Source organism: Peromyscus californicus, unplaced genomic scaffold (assembly GCF_007827085.1).
Source record: "Peromyscus californicus insignis strain IS unplaced genomic scaffold, ASM782708v3 Scaffold_3__1_contigs__length_106647218, whole genome shotgun sequence".
NCBI classification, from domain to species: Eukaryota; Metazoa; Chordata; class Mammalia; order Rodentia; family Cricetidae; genus Peromyscus; species Peromyscus californicus.
This window is the reverse complement of record NW_026294551.1, coordinates 90,689,617-90,713,596: the sequence shown is the minus strand read 5'-3', so window position 1 is coordinate 90,713,596 and position 23,980 is coordinate 90,689,617. Positions and strand designations below refer to the sequence as shown.

Genomic DNA, 23,980 nt, shown 5'->3' with positions numbered 1-23,980 from the left:
AAAATTCTAAGTAATTGGTTCTCTTAAGTGTCCCAACATTTGGATTTGTTTCTTCATCTAAGGTGAAGTGAAATTGTGTGTGTGTGTGTGTGTGTGTGTGTGTGTGTGTGTGTGTGTGTGTTTAGGTGCACACATATGCACAGTGCACATGCATATGTTGTAGGGGCTGTGTGGAGGCCAGAGGTCAACCTCAGATATCTTTCCTCGGGAGTCATCCACCTTGTTTTTTTTCTCACTATGGTCTGGTTTCACGGATTAGGCTAAACTGGATGACCAGCAAGCCCCAGGGATCCTCCTATCTCCACCTCTGTAGCTCTGGGATATATAAACACATGCCACCAAGCCCATCTTTTTACATGGTTGCAGTCTAACTCAGGTCCTCATGGTTGTGCAGTAAGTGATTCACTGGTTGAGCCCAAGATAGAGTTTTTTTTTTTTTTTTTTCGAGACAGGGTTTCTCTTTGTAGCTTTGCGCCTTTCCTGGAACTCGCTTTGGAGACCAGGCTGGCCTCGAACTCACAGAGATCCGCCTGGCTCTGCCTCCCGAGTGCTGGGATTAAAGGAGTGCGCCACCACCGCCCGGCTAGAGTTACATTTTTGACAAGAATTTACATAACTCTCCCATTCCATTAGCCAAGAGCACGGTGTGAGTTTGTCCTATTAGTGGTCATCTGGACCTTGACTGAATAGTTAAGGTGGCATCGATATCTTTATAATTTGTTACATGTCTTATAATCAGTAATTAAATCAGTGATTTCTGTTTCCATTCCATTTTATTTTTCTTGTGTGTGTTTCACCCTCAGACAAGGTCTCACTATGTAGCTCAGGCTAGCCTTGAGCACATGATCTTCCTGCCTTAACCACTTGAGTTCTGGGATATCCAGCATGTGCCACCATGCGTAGTTTCATTTTCTTTCATACTTAAAAAAAATTCTTATACCTGCTTAAGGATTAACATTAAATATTTCCCTGGCTATCCAAGATGAATAGGATGGAGAAGTCAGCATACTTGGGCTGTTCCTAATTTCTTTCCCTCTACTATTCTACCTTTTCTTATTCATTCATTTTTATTTAAAATAAAGAAAAAGGAATTTAAATTATATACAGTCATTTTAGAAATCAGATGTATCTTTCATACTTGTAGTTGTAGTTGTGTGTGTATCCACCACAGAACACGGTGAGGTCCAAACAGTTGAAGGACACAGGAGGCAAACTCATAGGCTCAGGAAACAGTACCTGCCAGCAGGCCTGGGGTTCCTGTGGGTATTGCTGCGTGTCATCTACCACTTTACAATGCTTCATGACTGTTGGTGTGGGTCTCCTTAGGAGATAAAGTCTGCCATGTAGGATGGTTTTCTGGGCTTCAGCAGCAAGTAGTGGAGCCCTTGTTTGGGGCCAGTCTCATTGTTTCAGACTTCTTCCCTGTCCTTTATGCCCTCTCCATATTTGTATTTTAAAGTGTGCCTTTTATTCTCTTCAGGTCTCCCAGTCGCTGGGCAAACCTCAGAATTTGTTAACCAAGTGTTAGGGAAGACTGCTGAAGGCAACCCCACTGGAGGCCTTGTAGGACTAAGGATACCAGCATCAAAAGTGTAATCAGCCTCATTGGACCACTGGTCAGAAATGTCTGTTTTTGTCACGTTATCCGTTGTAAATTTTCATTCTGTTTTGCATGTCAATTAGCATTATGTAAACATTTATAATTAGGTTACATTGTTTTAAGAACTTGTAGCATAAGTGAAGCATGATCCAAAATACTTGATTATTGCATTTTCAGAGCATAAACCAGTGACCCTGCTGCTGGCATTGGAAAGGAAGCTCACATGTTAAGTAAATGTGAGGTACAGATTGTAAACATCTATTAAAGCAAAACGTTTTGGGAGAATGAATATATGAGTATAATGCTAAGTATTAAGGCGGGTTTATGCTCTGAACCACACAGAAATACCGAGGAAGCATTTTTTCCAAGTCCATTTAGATTGTTTTTAGAATGACTGCTTTTTTGTTCTAATTTCTCACAGCCATTAATCTCACTTGTACATGGCGCACCTAGTACTCATGTGTGTACCATGTTTAGATGTTTATTTTTAGAGCTCAATATGATATATATAAATACATATATATATAAAAATTGTCTGTGCAAGTAAGAAAAAAGCATATTCTTTGTGCCTTGTATTTTGGGGAAACTCTAAAACTGGTAATATTTTGTATGATGAAAACCCTAATGAGGAAAAACAAGATATATAGATGAGAAAATTATGGGGTTTAAATGTCTTTTTGTTCCAACTCTTTTTCAGATTTTTTGAATGTATATAGGACTATGTTGAAATGTAGATATATGCCACAGAGTCTGTGTATTGTATAAAAAACAAAAACAAAAAACAAACAAAAAAAGATGGCTCTAGAAAACTCCTATTTCGGTACTTGACCGGAAGAAAATACTTGCACATTATTGCGATTGTTTTATTTTTTCTACCAAAGACAAATGCAACTGGTATGGCAGACTGCCAGTCTAAGTAAAGTTTTGCACAGCTTACATGATACTGTATGAATGTATAAAAAAAAAAAGAGAAAACATTTAAAAGGTCAGGGTTAGGGATCTTACTCAACTGTGAATTTTATTTCTGTTTGGGTCCAATTATCTACAGAAGGAGCATCCGTACATACAAATATTATTTTGCTGTTCCTCTAGTTTGCTTCCATGGTAGATAAGTTGGTGGCCATTTAGGTGTCTTTTATTTCTGCACTTATTGTAGGAAATTTTAATATATTTCATATTAGTAAACTATTGATAAAATAGTTTTTGACTTTGAAAATTAAAGTTTATTTAGCTTATTGTAGTATACTTCCACCAAACAACCAAAATACAGATTATTTTTATTGTATTATGTATATATATATAAAAAGAAAAAAGCTAAAAATATCTAATACTTTAGTTGCCACTTTTCCAATTGATGTATTATTGTGCATGTAATATTTTCAAAGATCAACACAAGCTTAAAACAAATTTATAAATTTTTATATTTTTGTACAGGTATTTTCTTCAGACTTACATGTGACTTATCTTCTGTAGTTTCTAGACTTGAGAAACATGAACACGTTTAGTTTTAGGTGCTCTTCTTTGCTCACATAAGCGGCTGTATTAGTCAGTTTTTAACTGTGCTCAAGCTTTACCTCTTGGTGAGAAACTCCTATGTCAAGGCAGCGCTATAACCTCCCACAGGTCCTGCCATCTGTCTTTCTTGATGGTTTTATCTCAAATCTTGTTTGGAACTATGAAAACTGGTGGCTTAAAAAGTAAAAGCAAGCATATCTAGAAGAAAAACCTGAAATTGCAGACATAGTTGCTGTTTCTCCATTACCCATTGATAGAACTAAAGTAGTTGTCCTCGGTCCTCACAGTAGTTTCTTTTCCTTTCTCTTCCTCTCCCCATTTGTAAGCTATAGCACATGAAGGTTCAATTCTAGAACACAGTAACAATCCAAAAATGTGTCTTACTTGCCTCTTTGACATCATGAAGCATAAGAATCCAAGAATTGTCTTGACATGTTAGCTGAACTGTGACAAGGCTCCCATATGTTTGGTGGAAATGTACCTGTTAGTGCACTCACCCTAACAGACAATGAGCTCATATCTCATGCTTAGTAGATTTCAGGTTTTTACTTTTTAGATGGAAGAAACAAAGCATAGGTTCACAAATGGAAGTATATGAAGTCTTGACAGTGTATATTTGGTAAATTGAAAGTGTTCCAGAATATGGCAGTTTTGCAGTCAAGTGAACATCGCTTCATAGTAGCGATTCAGTTGCTGAAGTTTATAAAATTGCCCCTTTATAGCTGCCCTGTTAGGAATTCTGGTTTTTTGATACCCTTTTATTGTCTGCAAACCAGAATTTGATTTTTTGGTCTTGCATTTCAAAAGACTTTGAATCTGTTTAGTAGATTCCATACCTGTGCATTTCAGTGTTTGATATGTACTACTTAAGTTAAATAGTTGAAAGCCTTTAAATAGTTGAGCTTTTTAATGTTGACACTTTATTTTGTACCTATTTATATATGTATGTATATCTTAGAAAAGCACTTTGTTATAAAATTGCATTTTATATGATTCCTGCCATTTGCTGCTAAACCTGGGCTGGTCAGAACGCTGCAGCGATACTTGATCTAAATAAAACCTGGCAGTAAAATGTAGAGTGCAAGTTAAATCCTCTTGCTGTTTAAGATGACATAGGCAAGCTGTGCAGCTTTACATTTTAACCAGGGGACTCTGTGGCATTTAAAACCGTCTAGAAATGGTTGTACTTTTAATGCCAGTAATGATCTGCTTCCTCTATTGTTGTTAAAATACCTACACCTAGTGTATCACAGACAGTTCTCATGAGTACGTAAAATCCCCAGCAGTTGTACATGTTCTGTTTTTTAAAATCGTGGCATGTATTTTTGGGTGGAAATCATTAGAGTGAGAGCTGTCTAAAAGTTTTCTGTGTTCATACATGGTATACAGATAGCTCATGAAGTCCAGAACCTTCCCGTAAGTGAAGGCATTGTGAATTCTCCTCAGATAAACCCATTGTTCCAAAAGCAACCATAAACTGACTCTAGTACTACTACAGTAAAAAAGTAACAACGAACCTTCTGCTTCCTGGTTTCAGATACACTGGATTCTTTAGTCTGTGCCCACATGCGAGCACGCTGCCGGGCTGCTCCTGTTCAGGTCGTGTGTGAGTTTTCTGTCAGTGTGGTTGCCTGCTGTGCTGTACCATGTGTGGGTTCTTGTCCTTTCCGCGTCTTTCATGAGAGATTTGGGTGTGGCTTGATCTTGTGCCTTACTTGTACACTTAAATGAAACATCTTCATTCCCTCCTGCTTCCCAAACCTTAACTTTGTCCTTCTTGTAAGAGAATCAGAACTATTCCAGAAGCATCATGAAGGATTTCAGATGGGCGTGGTTCCATAGTTCCCGCTCTTTGTAGTTATTTTATACTTGTATGAGAGACCACTTTTGAATGATCTTTGAATAATCTTGCTACATCCCTTCTCTGGCTTTTGTGAAGTTGTCATGCGTCTCTCTGATGCTTGACTTCATTTGCTTCTTAGCAAGAGTCTGCATTACAGAAAGGTGTGTTCATTTCATCTGCTTGAAAGTGACTATTTTGTTTTCCAGAACTTTTTGGGAGAAGAGTACCCATTTTGTTTGTTTTTTAAAACAGATGACAAGTCTCTTTAAAAGAAACAGAAGTACAGTACTTTTGAAATACAATGCTATTGGTATGAATTTCTCTTTTATATACAATATTCATACAATTATCTGATGTTTGCCTTCATTAATAAAGCTGTTAGTTTATTCACCAAAATGTCAAGAATGGATGTGCTTTTCTTTATTCCATACATTTAAATAATACTGTAGCTGCTAAGATTTAGTTAACTTCCTAAGAAATTAATTCAAGTTGCCTTCAGCAAGAATTAAAAAAACTCATGTTCCTTTTCTTTATATAGTCTTCCTAAAACTCTGTTCATCTACTTTCTAATTAATTATGTGACAGAATGTTAGCATCTCTCCACATCTTGAAACTTGAATTTTGAGAATGCATTGAATTTCAGTGTTAATGGAAAAGGTCTCAACTATGTTTCTAGTGGAGTCTTTTGTGGAATACCATTTCCCATGGAACTGCGACCACTTGCACAACTTTGCACAGAACTGCAGTCTTGTTCTTCCCTGGATCGTGACAAATGAGTCTCACACAGTGCCGTAATACTTGTGGATTCTTTCGTGATCTTTGTCATCTTAATAAGGGCATTATGAGAAGATGACTTCATGGTTTTTGTTTTTGTCTTTTTTAATATTTCAAATACAGTGGGATGTAACAATGAATGTCAGCTGTAGGGATGGTGGTTTCGTTTTAAGGAATAAGCATGTTGGGGGAATGTGATGAAAATGTACTACTGAGAGTTCCACACTTCCATAGGCAGGTGGGATTATGTGTTGAAGCATAGTCCCCGTGCTTAGTAAACAGAAATAGAAATGACACCTAGGAACTGCACTATGCCAAATTGCCATTTTGTTTTCAAGAGACTTTTGGAGGTGGTAACAAGGTAACAGAACCTCAAAGCTACTTCCAGATAGTATTTTGGAATGGAAGAGTCAGTGGCTAGTGAAGAGCACCCAGGTTTGTCTCCGTGTGCCAAGTGGGAACCGGGCTTGCCTCTTCCATGACAGTGTAAACACCTGCTGAAGTTGACTCAGTTCCGGGTGCCGGGAGTGGGACTGATTCTGTGTCTTGCCCTTTGCCCTTTGTTTTTCCAGAACTTAATAACAAAACTGTGTATGTGTACTGTATCAGCCTTCCCACCACATGTTTGATGACACTGTACTCCATTGCCTGCTATTGTCTTCTTGCCCTAGAGTCTGTCCTATAGCGTAGCATTTGTGGTTCAGTGACTCCGGAGCTGCCAACACAGAAGGGCAAGAATACCAAGTGTTTGTGCCTATGGTTTGGCAGCCTCTTCAAATAGTTGCGCTTAGGATCCTGTCTGTGATATGATCATAAATACTCCGTAGTTTTGTTTATTCCCCACCCCCAGCTGGAGCTGTGACACTTTATTGGATTCAGTCTTGTCTCTTGTCTAGAAAGAATTGTATCTTGTTCACGCATGAGCTGTTTAAAAATGATTCAACGTTGGTTAATAGTCGTGCAGTTTTCCTTTCAGGAGAAGGCCATGCACAAGTCGCTTTGTTTTCTGTCACCCTCTAACCTGTCAGCACTTGTAGTCAGACACAGAATCATCAGTGTATGCAGCACCCTTTGTAATTTAAAATAAAAAATATGAAAAGAAAAGGTTTTGAATCGTTTGCCTCATATTTTGTCTTTTCTCCTTTCTGTTGCCTGCAACACAGCAGCCATCCGTTCCTCAAGACAAGCTGCCCTTCAGAAGTCTCCAGCTGCACAGAGCAGGGGAGCCAACTGTGCTGCCTCTTTGGTGCACAGAGAGCTAAGGGTTATTGACACTGTAAGCTGGGCTTTTAGGATTTCAGTGGAATTTAGCTGTATCATAAATTTATTTGAGAGAGACATTTGCTTTCTTTGTAAACAGTAGTTTATACTTAATTTGTCCTTTGATAATTTGGACAAGGGATTTCTCCAAAGAAAACAAAGTATCAAAACAGTCTTCAGGCTAAGGGAGCTGTATGCCTAAGGCCTACACCAGGGGGACCTGACTGGGTGAGGGGGGCATAGGAGTGGATGTTCTTTAGCAGCAAGCATCTGTTGAGAACCTACTCTGCCAGGATGTGTGGGTAGGTGCTGGTTACAGAGTGATTGATAGAGATCATTGCAGAATCAGTCCACCAAGGGGAGTGGCATGTGACAGGATGGCAGAAAAGTTGAAGGTAGGACATCCTGTAGCAGTGTTAAAGAAGGGATGAGGGCCGTGGAGGTACAGGTTTGTTAAAGTGCCAGGCAAGTGTGAGGACCTTTGTTCAATCCCCAGCAGTCAGATGAATAGTAAGTTGTAGTGTAAATACTTGTATCCTCAGCAGGGAGGTGGAGATAGATCCCTGGGGGCCCACAGCCTAGCATGCCTAAACTAATGAGAGACCCCATCTGTCGAACAGGACAGCACCTAAGGGATGACAGTCGAAGTTGACCTCTGACCTACAATAGACACATAAGACTTGACTTTTCCTTTCGCTATTTGAGTGATACTGAGGCCATTTTTTTTTAAAAGGGCAGAGTTAGATGTGTTTTCCTGTAGGCCAATTGTTGTTGAAGATTTACCTCATACAGTGTTGGGAACTCTGAGGAGCCAGGGGAGCTGGGTCTTCAACAATATCAATGAGATGTATCAACTGGTGAATTCTTCAGCCATAGTGCAATGAAGAATTTGAAGTAAAAACATTAATTGGGAAGTGCTGTCCTAATTCAGCTAAAAGATTGAAAATTAGAAAGTAGTAGATGTCCTTAGGTATAGAGGTGGCACCCCATAAGCCTTGCTAGTTGTTGTCCTGTTAAGAGTACTTGGCTACTACTGTCATGCCCAGTGAGGCTGGTGACCTTGTCCCTTCTACAGAGGAGTCCAACAGTGCTCAGATGAAGGGACTAGCCCTACATCCAGCTTATGGTAATAGAGGTTCAGTTCACACTCCAGTCTGCTTGATGCACTCTGAGAACAATTCCTACTCATCTCAGATGAACCAGGCCAAATCATGAGCAATATTTAGAAGAACGTCCACGTCGAAGGGAAATAACATGCTTAGAATCTGAAGGTAAAAAAGATCCAAAGCCCATTCAGTGTAGTCAACAAAGACATGGATAAAAGAAGTAAAATAGGGTTGGAACAATCATGGGAGGGTGTGTGGGTACCAGACTGTGCACCTGCCCCTTCAGAACAGCCTCTAGCTCAAGGTGCAGAGTTGTGCTGTGTTATTGGAACAAAGTATCATGGAAAGTAGAGACATGGGGAGCTGCTTGCTCTGGCTGCCAGAGGCTGCTTGGTTGCATAGGGATTTTCAGCAAGAAGGATGGTAGGTGAGGGTCCAAAGGCTGAAAATCTGTCCAGTACTGCCTTTGGGGGATTCTCCAGTGTCCTAAATGGAGAACTGTACTCAGAACATTACAGTGATTTGAATGCCAATCTATTTCTTTAAATGTTTTTAATCTTAAAATGGTGATTGGAATAAAGAACAGAAAATGTACAAAACTGAAAGAGATTACAGTGAAGAGCACAGAAGAAATTTGAGTGAATTAGAATACACAGCAGGCTTCAGAACAGGACCTGCCAGCTGGAAGTTAACTGATGCTGAGTCACATTAAAAATGTGATACCATCTGAACAAAATAAACCAAGAGTGTGTTAAAATTGGGAGAAAAAAATAGCTGAAACATGTTGGGGTTGGGAGAGGATAAATCAAGTATTTAATCCTATCAGAAGACTCCATATAAAGCCTGCCATTTAGTGCATGAATGGACAGGCAAGTAGATTAAAATAATGAGTTTAGAAATAGACTCAAATATATGAAGAAACAGCACATCAGTGTGGCATCCAGAACCAAGGTTAAAAAGTTGGGCCCTTGTCTAGTGTTGGAGCCACTGAGTAACCTAGAAAATGTCAAGTTGGTTCTGCATCTCACACTGTGAGCCAATGTATATTTCAAAATGAGTAAAGATAAAGGTCTTTTTTTAAAAAAAAAATTATAAGCACTAGAAGGGAATGTGGACAATCTTAAATCCTTGGGGAGTGGAAGGATGTTTTTTTTAAACATAGACCCAAGTCCAGGAGTCATAAATAAAGACAAACTGAAATTTTAAATCATCTTTGAGGTTAAAAAGTACCATAGGCAAAGTTCAGAATTCTGCAAATTTTGCAATGAGAATACTAATAACAAAAAGGGCTCCTGGAAACTAATACGGAATAGATTGATGACCCAGTAGAAAAATGAGCAAAGTAAATGTGATAGCTTTGAAACATTTCTCAGTCTCTTTCATTATGAGAGATGCAAAATAAAGGCATTTTTGAGAAACAGAGTGGATGGTAAGACTCCCTGTGTTAGTACACCATGCTGGTGGGCTAAAGGAGATGGGCATTTCTGTCATTTTGCTGGTGCTGTGTAAGCTAATACAACCACTATGAAGAGAATTTTTTTTTTTCTATTTTGTTTTTTTGAGACAGAGCCTCAAACTCTAGTCCTGGAACTCACCTTGTAGACCAGGCTGTGTCTCCTGAGTGCTAGGATAAAGGCCCACACCACCACAACCAGAAAGAAGAGAATTATGAAAGCTGTGTAAAGTTAAAATGCATGTCTGACAGCTTCAGTGATGAACACCTGTAATTCCAGCACTTGGGAGTTTGAGTCAAGAGGATCAAGAGTTCAAGGTTGTCTGTCTACACAGGCAGTTGGAAACCAGCATGGGCTACATGAGACCCTGCCTCTGAAAAGCGAAGATAAAATACACATACCCTTCTCCTATTTCATTTGTTCTGACCTCTTCCCACTTCTGTAGCGGAACTAATCAAATGTGACCATGCAAGTGAAGCACCGAGTAGAAATGCCTGCACATACGGACTCTCAGTGTTGCTTGGTACTACGTGAATAGCAACTAGCAGGCATTGAGTTCACCACATTATCAACCCTCCAGGCAGCCTTAGGAGTGATGCTACTGATGATCATGTTAGCTTCTGAGAACCCTGGCAGAGTTGATGTACACGCCTGCCATCCAGGCCTTTGTTACTTGCAGTGAGGTGTTGAGCACCTCTTAGGAAGTGGGGCAGGGTGCTGTAGGAACATAGGCAAGTGTGGAGATGGGCTTGGACTACACCTCCTAAGGGGCTGTGTGTGCAGTTTGAGAAAAACATTAATCCAGAGCCTGGAGAGTCCCTCAGGGTGAGAGAAAGGAAGGGATAGTGGCCAGTGCTCTTGAGGACTTACTAAGAAATAATTTTAAAAAGTGCTGCCCTTCTTTGAAGTTTGCACTGACATTGTTTCTATCAAAACCACATGACACAAAACCACTCCTGCTAGATACTTGTAATCCAGTTTTACACAAAGGGCAACATCAGAGCATAGAAATGTGTAAGGAAGGCAATGTAGGCTCTGTATATGAGCCGTGGTTGTATTGATGGAGGTGTCCTAGTGATCTGCATTGAATTCTACACCTGGACAAATTTTGGTTTTACTCCATAATTCATACTTACCATACAAATTTTATTTTAAATTTTAAAGAAAAAAAGTGCAACTTTGGTGGCATCCTCATTGGTACTTTTTGTTCCTATAGAAAAAGTCACTAGAGTAGCTAGTACCTGAAAGATGGAAATGACCATTGTTGAGCGGATTTTTTTTGTTGTTGTTTCTCTAGTACTGGGGTCAGAACCCAAGGCCACGTAGTATGCCAGGAAGGCCCATCAACAAATGAGCTGTGTCCTCCAACCCTAATGGTTCTTCATAATCACTTTCACTTTTCCATTTAGTAGGAGCCGACGAGAGAAGCTGTGCGTGTTCCACGTGTCAAGGAAAAACCCAGGTCTGGGCTGGCAACCTGGTTTGCTTTGCACGGGATCTCCCGGCGCCACATTCGGAGAAGTACGGAAAGAAGGCAGGCCGGCGCCACGCGAACGCGCTCAAGTTTGGCCGCCGTCGCTCGCCATAGCCGCGTCTCCAACATGGCGGCTCCCCAGGACGTCCACGTTCGGATCTGTAACCAGGAGATTGTCAAATTCGACCTGGAGGTGAAGGCGCTTATCCAGGTACAGATTCTTAGGCGTCCGCCGGCCTCTAGCTAGCTGCCTTGATGTTCCCCAGAACTTCCGCGCAGCTTCCCAGGCAGGCGGCACTGCTCCAGGCCGGTTCCTTGGGCGCCATTCGGTCGGGTCCCCGGGATCACTGGGGACAGGCGCTTTTCTTGTGCATACTGTTAGTTCGCCCGCCTCTCGGGTATCCCCATACCCCTCTCCTGTCCCCTGGCAATACAGCCAAGGTCCGGGGCTAGCCTGCTCACCCGCTGTCTCGGCGGTAGCCCCGCCCTGCCACCGCCCCTATCGCTCTCCTACACCCACTTCCCTGTGTCAGGGGCCCGGAGGGTACCCAGGGCCGCCTGGCACGGGAGTCCTTGAACGAAGCTAATGTAACCTGGACCGTGGTTGTAATTTTTTGAATGAAGAAATCAAATAGAATGCCAAGTCCTGGGTCAGAAGGCAGGCAGTGCCGATACTAGGACCTGGACGGGGAAAGCCAGCCAGGGAAAAGCATTTTAGAGCTTCCATACTCGGTTTAACAGACGGGGAAGTGAGGCGCTTGTCTGGAAGCAGGTGTGAGTAGGAAACAGTAGTGAAGAAGGTTAACCTAGGCAAGAGTAGTGAATGTAGAAATGGCTCCTGAGTTTAGCAAAGAGCTCAAGAGATTCGGACTACAGTCTGACAGCAAGTGAAGAGGGGGTGGGGGTGGGGCTCTGCTAGTGAATGCTTGCCTAGCTGGTGCTGGCTTCCATCCCCAGTGCTGCAGAAATGGTCTGTGGTTGCTGGGATGCATGAGCCCATGTCAAAAACAGGTTGGGGAGTAGTGCTGTCTGATAAACTAGACCAACACCATACCATAGGTAGTTTATCCTAGGCCGCGAGGAAGTGTGATTTTATGCTAGAGAATAAGTGAAGACACTTGATGCAAATTTTGAGTTCTTGTGGTTACTATTAAGTAAGCATAACCCCATATGTTGCATTCTTATGGTCTTCCAGCTAGTCTAAGCATTTTATGCAGAGAAATATGACTTTGAGGTAGGTCAGATGAAGAATTGGAGGCACAGAGAACTTAGGTTTTTCAAGATTGCACTAGTAAGTTGATGTAACCAGGATTTCAATATAGTAGCCTAAGTCTAAAGCCTGCTCTAAATCTTGGCTCTAGTGATTCTGAATTTCTTTTCAGAAGCAAATTCTCAGTATCTTTAAACATTATGAGTTGCAACAGATAGATGGTTTGTAAAATCGGACTAAGTTAATTTTGTTACGTGTTACCAGGGATTGGGATTTTAGAGTTGAAGGATCTGAAGTCACACTATCTCTTAGATGCCTGTTCTTGTTGAACATGTAAGCTGCTTAAGCCTTTCATAGTGGCTGGATAGCACATTGTTAGACTTTTCAGTCAATGTTGAGTTTATCTAGCTACTTATTTATCTACACACGTATAATACATACTCTGTGTGTGTGTGTGTGTGTGTGTGTGTGTGTGTGTGTGTGTGTGTGTGTGTGTTTTGCTGACGATGAAACCCAAGGCCTCAAGCATGCTATGCAAGTGCTTGCTGTACCACTGAACTGCGCGGCCAGCCTGCTTTTATGTATTCTATTCGGTGTTTCTCTTAAGAGGGATGAGGAAAGTGATAATGATGTTTTTGCTTTTGTGCAGAGGAGAGCAGTGAGCAGGACGAGGTAGATCTAGGCCAACCTCAGTTGTGGGCTAAATCAGCTTTTCCCCTGTGCATGTCACTGACTGGAGAAAGGCCCCTCATCTCTTCAATGTCTTCTAGGATATTCGAGATTGTTCTGGACCCTTAAGCGAGCTCACTGAACTGAACACCAGGGTGAAAGAAAAGTTTCAACAGTTACGACACAGGATACAGGTAAGTGAGGCTCCAAACCTCTCCTAGCTAAAGGGTGGGTAGCCGGGATGAGAGCTTAGACCTAGACTAGCCTTGGCTTGAGAGTTGACCAGGCTCTTTACCTGGAGGCAGTAGTAAACATTGTTACATCGAGGGTGACTGGACTAACAAAGATTGGTACCTATGCACTCATTCCCTGCCTGAGTGTGTCACCAACATGTCCTGGGTGTTTTCCATGCTATGATTTTTTTTGCAGTAACCCCCTTATGGTTTCTGGAGTCACAGCTTCCATCATGTGCTCATTATCAAACCTGACTCACTATGGTGTGAGTGCTCTCTCAAAGTGAGAAGGAACCGTGTGAGTAGCAGAGCCATCCACTGCTGTGCCCTCAGGGACGGGTGCTACAAATCTGCCCATCGCTGGGTAGGGCTAGAACCACCTGGTTTTGCTGTGTGTGGTAAATGACAATGTCCCAAAACTGTCGTTCAACTCTTGGGTTGCTTAACAGATGGTCTCTTCTGTCAAGCTGGTGGAAAGTTTAACAGGTCAGACAGCTTCCAGAGCACTTCTTGGTGTTCCCTTCCTAAAGCACTTTCAGATGAGGTGATTTCTGCCTTTGGAGCTGACTTTAGAATGTCAGCACTGCTGCTGTGCCTAGGTGATTGCCCTCTCCAGCACTGCTTCCTCCATCTGAACTTTGGAAAACTATGGCTTCCTATGTGTTATATTTGTGTGTATGTGTGTGTGTCCACAGCTGTTCGTCTCGGTTGTGTGTCTTGGTGATGGCCTTTATTTGTTCTCTGTGCCACTCTTTCTGATTTGTTAGTTACACGTCTTCTCGGAGTCCCTTCTAGGAGTGGACGTGCCACAGCACTGAGTCTCTAAGCCTAACTGTGTCTGGAGGACCTGCACCTGAGCAGCCTCCCAGCCTTCTTATCTAGCTGTAATTTTTTTCTAGCCATTTCTCAATCAACAGGCATTCATTTGGGCCACTTCCCGTTTTGATTCTTAGAGCTAATTTGTTTTCTTAAAATGCCTTTCTTCAGCTTTCCAACTCCGAACTACCACTATTGCATAAGTACCTGCATGTATACCTTTTCTAATTTTAGGTAAATATCCTCGCCAATACATTTACATATTTGCTATGCTCTTACCCCTGCTTACAACCTCTCCTTAAGCATAGACGTGTTGCTGGCATCTAGCAAGGTGATAGGCCAGTGCATGACTAGCCCTGTCCTAGCCCCCATCTGCATTTCCTCAGCATTTGCACACTCTCTGTACACCTGAAAACATAGAAAGCACTTCAGTGAACGTCTCTTGTGTATTTCAACGCAGTTGTGTGTGAGTAGAAGAGAATTGGCCTGCAGCTTCTGAATATGCTATTTCCTACATAGTTGGTGCTGGGCTTGGCCGTGTGGAAATGTCTGTCTTTGCGTTTGTGTCTCCTCAGCTGGATTGGAGAGTAACAGTACACCTTTCATTTCTCCAGAGATGTCAGGTTCTCTGTGACAACTCCCAAGCAGCCTCTTCTAAGGAAACTGTACATTTCACCTTCTCTCTATCTCCCTTCTTCCTATTCACCCATTCTTCCTCTGAGATCAGTGTAGCAAAAAATAGAACACAAGGCTCTTTGTGCAGTCACTGCACTGTAGGGAATGGGAATTCCAAACAAAAAATTTCGTTCTTATAACTGGTGATATTTGCACTGCCCCCCCCCCTTTTTTTTCTTGAGACAGGGTCTCACTATGAAGCTTTGGCTATCCTGAAAGTTACTATGTAGACCAGGCTGGCCGCGAACTCACAGAGATCCAACTGCCTCTGCCTCAAGTGCTGGGATTAGAGGTGTGCATCACCATGCTCAGTTATATATATATTTTTCAATTCATGGTCAGTTATTCTTTTTTCTTCTTTAGCAATTTTGAGGGACATAAACTTGGATACTGAGCTATTGAAATGACACATATTTGTTCCAAACCAGCATATGCAAATTTATGTAGGAATGAGTAGATTGTTATCTGGATAAACTAATACGTTGATGTTTTAGCCCTATGGCTTGCTTGAAAGTAGAACTTGTGATTTGTAAACTAAAAATAGGACTTGAGGCATGAGGTGGTGTGGCATCTTTACAGCGTGTGTATGACAGTTCCATTATCTTAGGTCTGATACTGTTGGTCACGTCTGCTGTCCTTTGCTCATGGTAAACTCTTGCCTTGGCATTTGGTTATTCTGAATCATGTGCGCTCATCTTCTTCTGCATGTCTCTCCTGGAGCCTCTGCAGCCTGGACCAGAGCACATCTCTCAGTCTCCAAGGATTATCACAAGTCTGGGGACACTGTTTATGTTCATTTCTCTTCTGCTCTGTTTTCAAACCGCTCAGGAAAGATAAATCATCCCTCTACCCAAAGTCCATCACTCACCCCCAGCCATCCCCCTCAAAACCAAAACAAAATAAACCAGACAAGTGTCCATGCTTGTGCTCTGCTGGTGAGTGGACATCTCCAGACTGTCTTACTGCTGCTGGAAGTGTCTGCGGGTCCTGGGTTTGTGATGCCTTCAGTTCAGGGTCAGCCTCAGGTGGCCTTAGGCTTCAGTGTTATGTTCACAAACCCTCAAAGCTCTGTTGGAATAGGTACAGAAGTGGGCAATTTTGGAAACACGTAATAGTGTGGTATCCTTCTGGTTTTGCATTGGGATCAGTGGCTCCTGTGTTTTGCGGTTTATGTTTTTTATTTTAGGCAGTCTCAAGGCTGTAGGAGTGGTAACGCCTGCTCCAGCCAGGGCAGCCATGCTAGAGCTGACCACTCCAGCACCGTTGCCCGCTCACCTTTGCGCTGCTCATATTTCCTTCTCTTTCTTGCACACTTGCCTGTATGTTTTAAAAGGGTATTTGATTGTTTTGGACTTGCTCCCTCCCAAGTGTCTGTTGTAAAGGATGCTTCAGTTGTCTTTGTGTGTCCCTGCTAGAAACAGAAGCACTCTGTCTCCCCTCCAGGAGCTTGAGCAATCAGCAAGGGAGCAAGACAAGGAGTCGGAGAAGCAGCTTCTACTTCAGGAAGTGGAGAATCACAAAAAGCAGATGCTCAGGTAGGCAGGGTAACCTACAGCCCTCTCTGCTGGGTCACTTGCTGGCCAGGAGGCTTGTACATGTATTTCTCTAATAAGCCTGGCTTAAAGGTAATGTAGTGGTGTCATTAACACACACAGGTTGAAAGTTCTTTAGATCAGTAAGTTTCAAATGTAGGAGGGAAAGGAGATAAGTAGAGTCTGCATGGACATTTGGAGCTGTGTGTGTTTACAGTGCTCATGGTGTTTATATGTTTGCAGAGTTAACCTTATACTGTACTGTATATACTCAAGTATTTTAAAATTTTGTAGGTGTGGAAGCTGTGTGTAGAGTCGGTTCTTTCTTGATATTTTAATCTTTTTTTTTTTCGAGACAGGGTTTCTCTGTGTAGTTTTGGTGCCTGTCCTGGATCTCACTCATGTAGACCAGGCTGGCCTCGAACTCACAGAGATCCGCCTTGCTCTGCCTCCCGAGTGTTGGGATTAAAGGCATGCGCCACCACCGCCCGGCTCTTTCTTGATGTTTAATGAGACCAGGGGTTGGAACTCTGCTTCTCAGGCCTGCAGACAAGCACCTCTACCATCTGAGCCATCCCGATGGCCCTGGTTCTTTTTTTTTTTTTTTTTAATTTTCCGGAGCTGAGGACCGAACCCAGGGCCTTGTGCTTGCTAGGCAAGCACTCTACCACTGAGCTAAATCCCTAACCCCGGCCCTGGTTCTGTTGTTTATTTATTTATTTATTTTATTTATTTATTTATTATGTATACAGTGTTCTGTCTGTATGTATCCCTGCAGGCCAGAAGAGGGCGCCAGATCTCATTACAGATGGCTGTGAGCCGCCATGTGGTTGCTGGGAATTGAACTCAGGACCTTTGGAAGAGCAGCCAGTGCCCTTAACCACTGAGCCATCTCTCCAGCCCCTGTTGTTTATTTTTGAGACAGGGTCTCTTGTATTCCAAGTTGGCCTCAAACTCAACATGTAGCTGAGAATAACCTTGGATTCTGATCTTACTGTTTCTACTTCCCAGGTGCTGGGGTTACAGGCATGTGCCACCATATGTTTATGTGGTGCTTAGAATCAAAACCAGGTTTTTGTGCATGCTAGACAAGCACAGCACCAATGCAGCTACACCCCTACACCCACTTTTTATATATTTGAAAGCAAAAATGTAATTACTTTTGGGGGCTAGAGAGATGGCTCAGCAGTTTCAAATGTGTACTGCTCTTCTAGAGGACCAGAGTTCAGTTCCTAGCACCCACGTCAGGTGGCTTACAACTGCCTGTAACTCTTAACTCCAGTGGGATCTGATGCCCCTCACCTTCATAGGCAGTTATGTGCACACGTGTGCGCGCATACACACACACACACACACACACACACACACTTCAAATAATAAAAAGTAAACTTTTAAAAACACTGTTATAATACAGGGTATTTTTGTAGTACAGGGTAAATTTTATTTATTTATTGGTATGAGGAAAGCTCACAGGAATTGAGCCTACTCAAGATGGACGAAAATTTAATTTTCAGTGTGGTGTTATCTCAATGATGCACTAAAATGTAAATAAGTTTATGTTAGAATTGAGATTTTGGTGACATTGCAGCTGTATGCTAATTTTTGATTATAAAGCAGTATGTGACATTTCTTAGTCTCTAAATCAGGGAATATAACTTTTTTAACAATGTCTGGCAACATGAATCATTGTTTCTCCCTTCAGGTCGGACTTTTGTACTATAACCCAAAAGTCCTGTCTTGTTATTGCAGACACACCTTTCCAGCCCCATTGTGTTCGAGGCCGTCTCAGTAGTCTCTGCTGCATCAGAATTCCCATAGGTTTTCCTTTGTCACAGCTGTTTGCTTGTGGTTTCCTTTCTGAGATGCGTTACTCTGCAGTAGCAGGCTCATTAACAGCAGCTGGTGACTACCACCCAGCTGTTAAGAGAGACTGACAAAGACATGGGCGTGGATGGTGCAAGTGTGCCTGGCGCATTGGTGATGGCTCTCTAAGCCACCAAGTGTTCTCAGATTGTGAGCATGAACTCACTGGGACTGTGTGTGTGCAGTGGAGTAAGTTGCACCAAACACGGTCAGCTTAGTGTGGGTGTAAAACAAAGCACGGCTGTTCCTGTGGCATTGAAGGCTTGAGGAAAGAAAGCAGGGAATGACCTTTGAAGCAGTAGTTATGGTTATCGGGTTATCAGGTTTGTCATACTGTGTAATATTTCCTCCCTAATAAAAGTGAGCTCCTTGAAGACAGGCACTCAGCTCTGCACCCCTGGGCCTTGCAGAACACCGTTGTGAACAGTTTGAAGATGTAATTGATTGTTTGAAATGGCAGGTGTGGAATGGGCTGGTAGGTGCTGTGCAGGCATCTGAGAGCCTATCTCAAAACTGCCTTTAGTCCCAGCACTAGGAAGGCAGAGGCAGGAGGAGCTCTGTGAGTTCAAGGCCACACTGGTCTACAAAGTGGGTTCCAGGACAGCCATGGCTATACAGAGAAACCCTATCTTTAAAAAAAGGAGAAAGTTAACTCCACAAAATTGTCCTCTGACCTCCACACATGTACTATGGCATGCACCCCCTACCCCAATCATACACCCATACATTTTTTTTTTTAATTTAAAGAAAGCCACCCTATTAGTTAAGTACTCCATCCAGGCCTTAGCACAGTTGATTTGAGCTAGCATGTGAGAGTTCTAGAGCATGGGTTTGATTGTCAAAGGGATATGGTTGGCCTTTTCTGTTTGTCAGTGAAGAATGGATTGCTAATCTCAAGTGCTGCTTACATTTGAGCTATTGCTTGTAGAGAAGTAGGTGAAGAATGTGAGTAAATCAGGCCAGTCACGGTGCCCTGTGACATTTGTAGTGCCTAAGACTGGTTGAAATAGACAGAAAAGAGCAAGCCATGGGGGAATGTTGGTTCTTGGGATTTTAACCCTTCTAACAGCACTATGGGATAAATGGTGGTTCCAGTACTAGGGATAGAGGAGGAATGCTAGCTAGGTCATGGTTCTCAAGGACAGCACCCAGACACTTGTCAGGAACTAAAGCCGTTGTGGGTCTGTGTCTAGTAGAGTGCCATGTCCCTAGTCTCCCAGCTGCCTAGCAGGAGAGGGATAGTGACAGAATATTCTGGAAACATCCTCCAGAGATTCAGAGGAAATGTCAAGACCTATGCTAAAGTAGTTACCAGGCATACCAAGAAGAGGAAGTGGAGGGAGGTAAGGTTGAACTCTGAGTCACACTAGGGAGGGCGACTGGTTAGGCCCAGCAGCCTAATGGAGCCACCAGGACCTCATGTGTGACCCTTCTTCTTCCAGCAACCAGACCTCATGGCGGAAAGCCAATCTTACCTGCAAAATTGCCATCGACAACCTGGAGAAAGCAGAACTTCTGCAGGGAGGAGACCCCTTAAGGCAAAGGTATCTTCCCTTTGTCCCTGCGGGCTCTGGTAACATAACATCTAAGCACCATGTGAGGTGGCCTTTTGTTTTCATAACATTTTATTGCAGAAGTATTTTTTTTTTTCTTTTTTGAGACTGGGTCTCATACATCCCAGTCTGCTCTCAAACTTGCTGTGTAGCTGAGGATAGCCTTGAACTTCGGATTTCACAGGCGTGCACCTCCATACCCAGTTTATGCTGTTCTGAAGACCCACCCAAGGGCTTTGTGCATACTAGGCAAGCACTTTACCAACTGAGTCCCCAAGCCCTGACTAAATTTGACTAAAATTGGTTTTGGGTTTTGGGAGTTTGTTTGTTGCTGTAATGGGGGTTGAACCTAGGGCCTCATGCATGAAGGGCAGATGCTCTACCACTGAGCTAACTCCAAGTCCTCCCTGACCATATTTTTTAAAGATTTATTTATTATGTACACAGTGTTCTGCCTGCATGCCAGAAGAGGGCATCAGATCTCATTACAGATGGTTGTGAGCCACCATGTGGGTGCTGGGAATTGAACTCAGGACCTCTGGAAGAGCAGCCAGTGCTCTTAACCTCTGAGCCGTCTCTCCAGCCCTCTCCCTGACAATTTTAAGCCTCTTCTTTTAACTGCACATGCATAGTATCTGTGTTATTAGCCAGTCCTGTTGATGTGTTTGCATTTCCACCTTTTCAGTATCATATGAGGCATCAAGGCAGGTTTGTATCCGGTTTCTTTGAACAAGTTCTCTGGGAGTGAATGAACATTTCTTAGTCTTTTCATACTTAGTTCAAACTGGTTTACAGACAGCAGCATGGAGCATGGTTTCCCTTCCTTCCAGCAGGGCTAGAGAATGTAGATTTAACATATATCCTTAGCCACACTGACTGATGTTTTAGAAATGTGCAAGCCGGGCAGTGGTGGTCCACGCCTTTAATCCCAGCTTTCGGGAGGCAGAGGCAGGTGGATCCTTGTGAGTCAAGTCCATCCTGGTATACAGAGCCAGTTCCAGGACAGCCAGGGCTACACAGTAAGACCCTATCTTGAAAAACCAAAAAGGAAGAAAGAAATGTATACTAGCTGGCTATGTAGTACTTACCTATAATCCTAGCACTCACAGGTGGGAGGTGGGCTGAGGTGAAGACATTCTACTCTCTGGACCAGGCTGAGCTACAGTTTGACACCCTGTATCAAAGCACAAACAGAAAAAGCACTAATGTCATGGGTTAAAAATGGTGCTTTTGTAGCAAGCTAGGTTTTTGTTGCTTCTGCTCCTTCCTCTGGACTTTCAGGAAAACTACCAAAGAGAGTTTGGCGCAGACATCCAGCACCATCACAGAGAGCCTCATGGGGATCAGCAGGATGATGTCACAGCAGGTGCAGCAGAGCGAAGAGGCTATGCAGACTCTAGGTAAGAAGTAGAAGCTGCTCCAGAGTGCATACCCTGGCACCTCTGCGCATCCCTCCAGCTCTCCTCACCTGAAGTGTGCCTTAGGACAGATGAGACAGTTGGTCTTTCCCAGGGAGGGGCATGCTGCTCTTCCTCTCCTTCAGCTGCGCAGCTGTGCTAGTCACAGTGTATGTCCTCAGTGCCTCCCAGAGGAAGCATTGCTAGGCTCGTGTGAAAAGCAGAAATGGCCGGCCTCTCTGGAGATGGTGTCTGTCAGCAGTGCTCGCAAGGGGTCCGGGAGCCTGGTTTTTAGCATGGGCTCGTGGGCTTAGTATTGCCAGGCAGGTTTGGGAATCAGGACCACTGCAAGATGATTACTGTGAGTTCCTTTTAAATGTACCAGCCAGAGGCCACAGAGGAGGCTGTTTGAGACCACCACGTTCTTGCTAAGTGCCTTCCCACCATGGCTCCTTTGTAGAGAATGTGTCCCTCTGGGGCCCGCCCCTCAGTTGTAGGAAACAGGAAAGGAGTTTGCTCTTAAGATTTCACAGGTCACCGGGCGATGGTGGCACATGCCTTTAATCCCAGCACTCGGGAGGCAGAGGCAGGCGGATCTCTGTGAGTTTGAGGCTAGCCTGGGCTACCAAGTGAGCTCCAGGGAAGGCGCAAAGCTACACAGAGAAACCCTGTCTTGAAAAACCAAAAAAAAAAAAAAAAAAAAAAAAGATTTCACAGGTCAACCAAAGTAGACAGCAAGGTTTGGTAAATTCTTGAATCTACCACCTTGCTTTCATGGGTGTCACAGCTACCTTGTTTCATTTCTACCCTTATTTGTCCTCTAGTCCAGACATCATCCATGAAGATAGCTCAACATATCTAAAAGCTGATGATAAGTGGGCTGGAAAGATGGCTCAGTGGTTAAACTCAAATACTGCTCCTGAAAAGGACCCAAGAGGTACCCAGCACCCACATCAGGCAGCAATCAACTGTCATGCGCCTATACCCACACAGATATGCACATAACTAACAATAATAAAAAGAAATCTTACCCTCCTGGCTCAGGCACTCAGACAGACAGACAGACAGCATATTGAGCTCTTCCTTGTTCAGGTGGCACAGTCTGAATCAGTCTCCTTCCCCGTCTGTTGCAGTCAGCTCTTCACGAACTCTCCTGGATGCAAATGAAGAGTTTAAGTCCATGTCGGGGACCATCCAGCTGGGCCGGAAGCTCATCACAAAATACAACCGCCGTGAACTGACGGACAAACTTCTCATCTTCCTTGCCCTGGCCCTGTTCCTTGCTACAGTCCTCTATATTGTGAAGAAGCGCCTCTTTCCATTTTTGTGAGCAAGAGCTGTCCGCTATGGCCCTTTGCACTCCCGATTCAGGACGAGGCTCTCAAGACTGGCCGGGCCGCCAAACTGGGCTGCTCCTCCCTGGGGTTCTCTCCAGTTGCTCAGGGCACCCAAAGGAGGGGAACACAGCAGCCCAGTTTCCTTCAAGAAGCTGCTTGGGAAGGGCAAGTGGAGTAGAGGACAAGGAAGCCTTCGGGACAGATGCAGTCCACATCCACTCAGCTGCCAAGCACTGTGGCTGCCACAGGGAGCATTTCAACTCCGGGGTTTGATGTACCTCCCTCAGGTCCTGAGGCGTAAATGCTAGATCTGGTGGAGAGAAGAGCCTTGGGGGTGGGGGAGAGTGGGGAAGGTGATGACAGCTCATGACTGTTCCCCGAATAAACCTCACTTATTTAATGGAGTGAGAAATGTTTGATTTTACAAGACATCTCTCTGAGAACGTACATCTGTGCTTCATTGTGTCCCGATTCCTAGGACATGAGCTTAGACTATTCATTCAACAAGGAATTACTGAGGTCAGAAAGAGGGCTCGGTGGTTATGATACTTGCTGCTCTTTTAGAAGACCAGTTCAGTTTCCAGTACCCACTTGGTGCTCACAGCCGCCTCTAACTCCAATTCCAGGGGATCTGATGCTCTCTCTAGGCCCCCAGGCAGGCACATAGTGCACTTATAAACATACAAGCAAACACTCATACACATTCATGTTTTTAATTTATCGAGGGCAAGTGAGATAGCTTAGCTGGTAGAGGCACTTCCCACTAAGTCTGATGACCCGCGTCTGTCCACAGGCCCCACAGGTGGAAGGAGAATACCAGCTCCAGAAAGTTAGGCAGCTGTGGCATATGTATGCCCCCGCATACACACAAATAAATACAGGACAAAAATTAAAGAAGCGTGGAACAGCTGCCCCAGGCTGGTTCCTAGACATTGCCAGACATTACACACTCACTTGTAAAGCTGACATGCTCCCTCCAACACCACCACAAGGGAGATGTCAGCATGAGGGACTATACCAGCATCTGAAACTGCTCAGATGGTCTTTCTCTCACCAGCCTGGCAGGACCTGGGGCATTATGGTGACTGAGGAGCTTGCTGGCTCCTTTCTCTCGGAGGTCGAGATTAAATGTGACAGAGGGAGAAGCCAGTACTGCTGACACCCAACTCTGTCCATGCCAGGTGCAGGCTCCCAGCTAGACCAGCCCCGGAGGTGCCCCTGCCCCATGCTGTCAGCTTGACTGGTCTTGTTCTTTTTCCTGCCTGAGAGGCAGAGAGCAAGTGGAGGGCACAGGCCTGGAACTGGTTCTCAGAACATGCAAACCACACAGCCCCAAGCAGATTGCCTTATGTTTCTGTGTCAGTGTCCCCAGCCGCACAGTGGAAGTGGTAGTCCACACAGGGCCAGTTTGAATGAAAGGGAAAGGTGAAGTAGCGGGCATAGCTCCCTTGTTATGAGCCTTCACCCAGCTTCACAAATTCTGGGAACTCTGAACCCTGAGGGGTCCTTCAGCAGCAGCAGCAGCAGCAGGCCTTCCTCAGAAGCCGCCAGGGAAAGGCAGTTCTGTTTGGACCTATTTGAGCAGCGGATACCAAAAGTTAAAGCTTCTGCTGCTGAAGGGACAGATCATCTTGGGACCAAGTATGTGGCATTGGCTGTATACACCAGA

At 43.7% G+C, this 23,980-nt stretch overlaps 2 protein-coding genes across 4 annotated transcripts in view; both read left to right on the top strand.

The window, feature by feature from the left end:
• Crebrf (CREB3 regulatory factor) overlaps positions 1 to 11,140 on the top strand; it is a 90,717-nt gene extending 79,577 nt beyond the window's left edge. For 2 of the 3 annotated variants that reach the window (XM_052758926.1, XM_052758927.1), the window contains exon 9: positions 10,962 to 11,140. In XM_052758926.1, coding sequence (XP_052614886.1) covers positions 10,962 to 11,140 — 179 coding nt within the window. Of the gene's footprint in view, positions 1 to 1,480; positions 6,839 to 10,961 lie in introns of those variants that run through there. The other variant, XM_052758928.1, reaches the window with a different exon arrangement.
• Positions 11,128 to 22,715, top strand: Bnip1 (BCL2 interacting protein 1). The gene is made up of 6 exons (XM_052758929.1): positions 11,128 to 11,237; positions 13,007 to 13,099; positions 16,073 to 16,164; positions 19,467 to 19,568; positions 20,859 to 20,977; positions 22,108 to 22,715. Exons 1-6 carry the CDS (start codon positions 11,154 to 11,156, stop codon positions 22,302 to 22,304), a joined length of 687 nt encoding a protein of 228 aa, XP_052614889.1. The 5' UTR covers positions 11,128 to 11,153; the 3' UTR covers positions 22,305 to 22,715.
• The last annotated feature ends 1,265 nt before the right edge of the window (positions 22,716 to 23,980 follow it).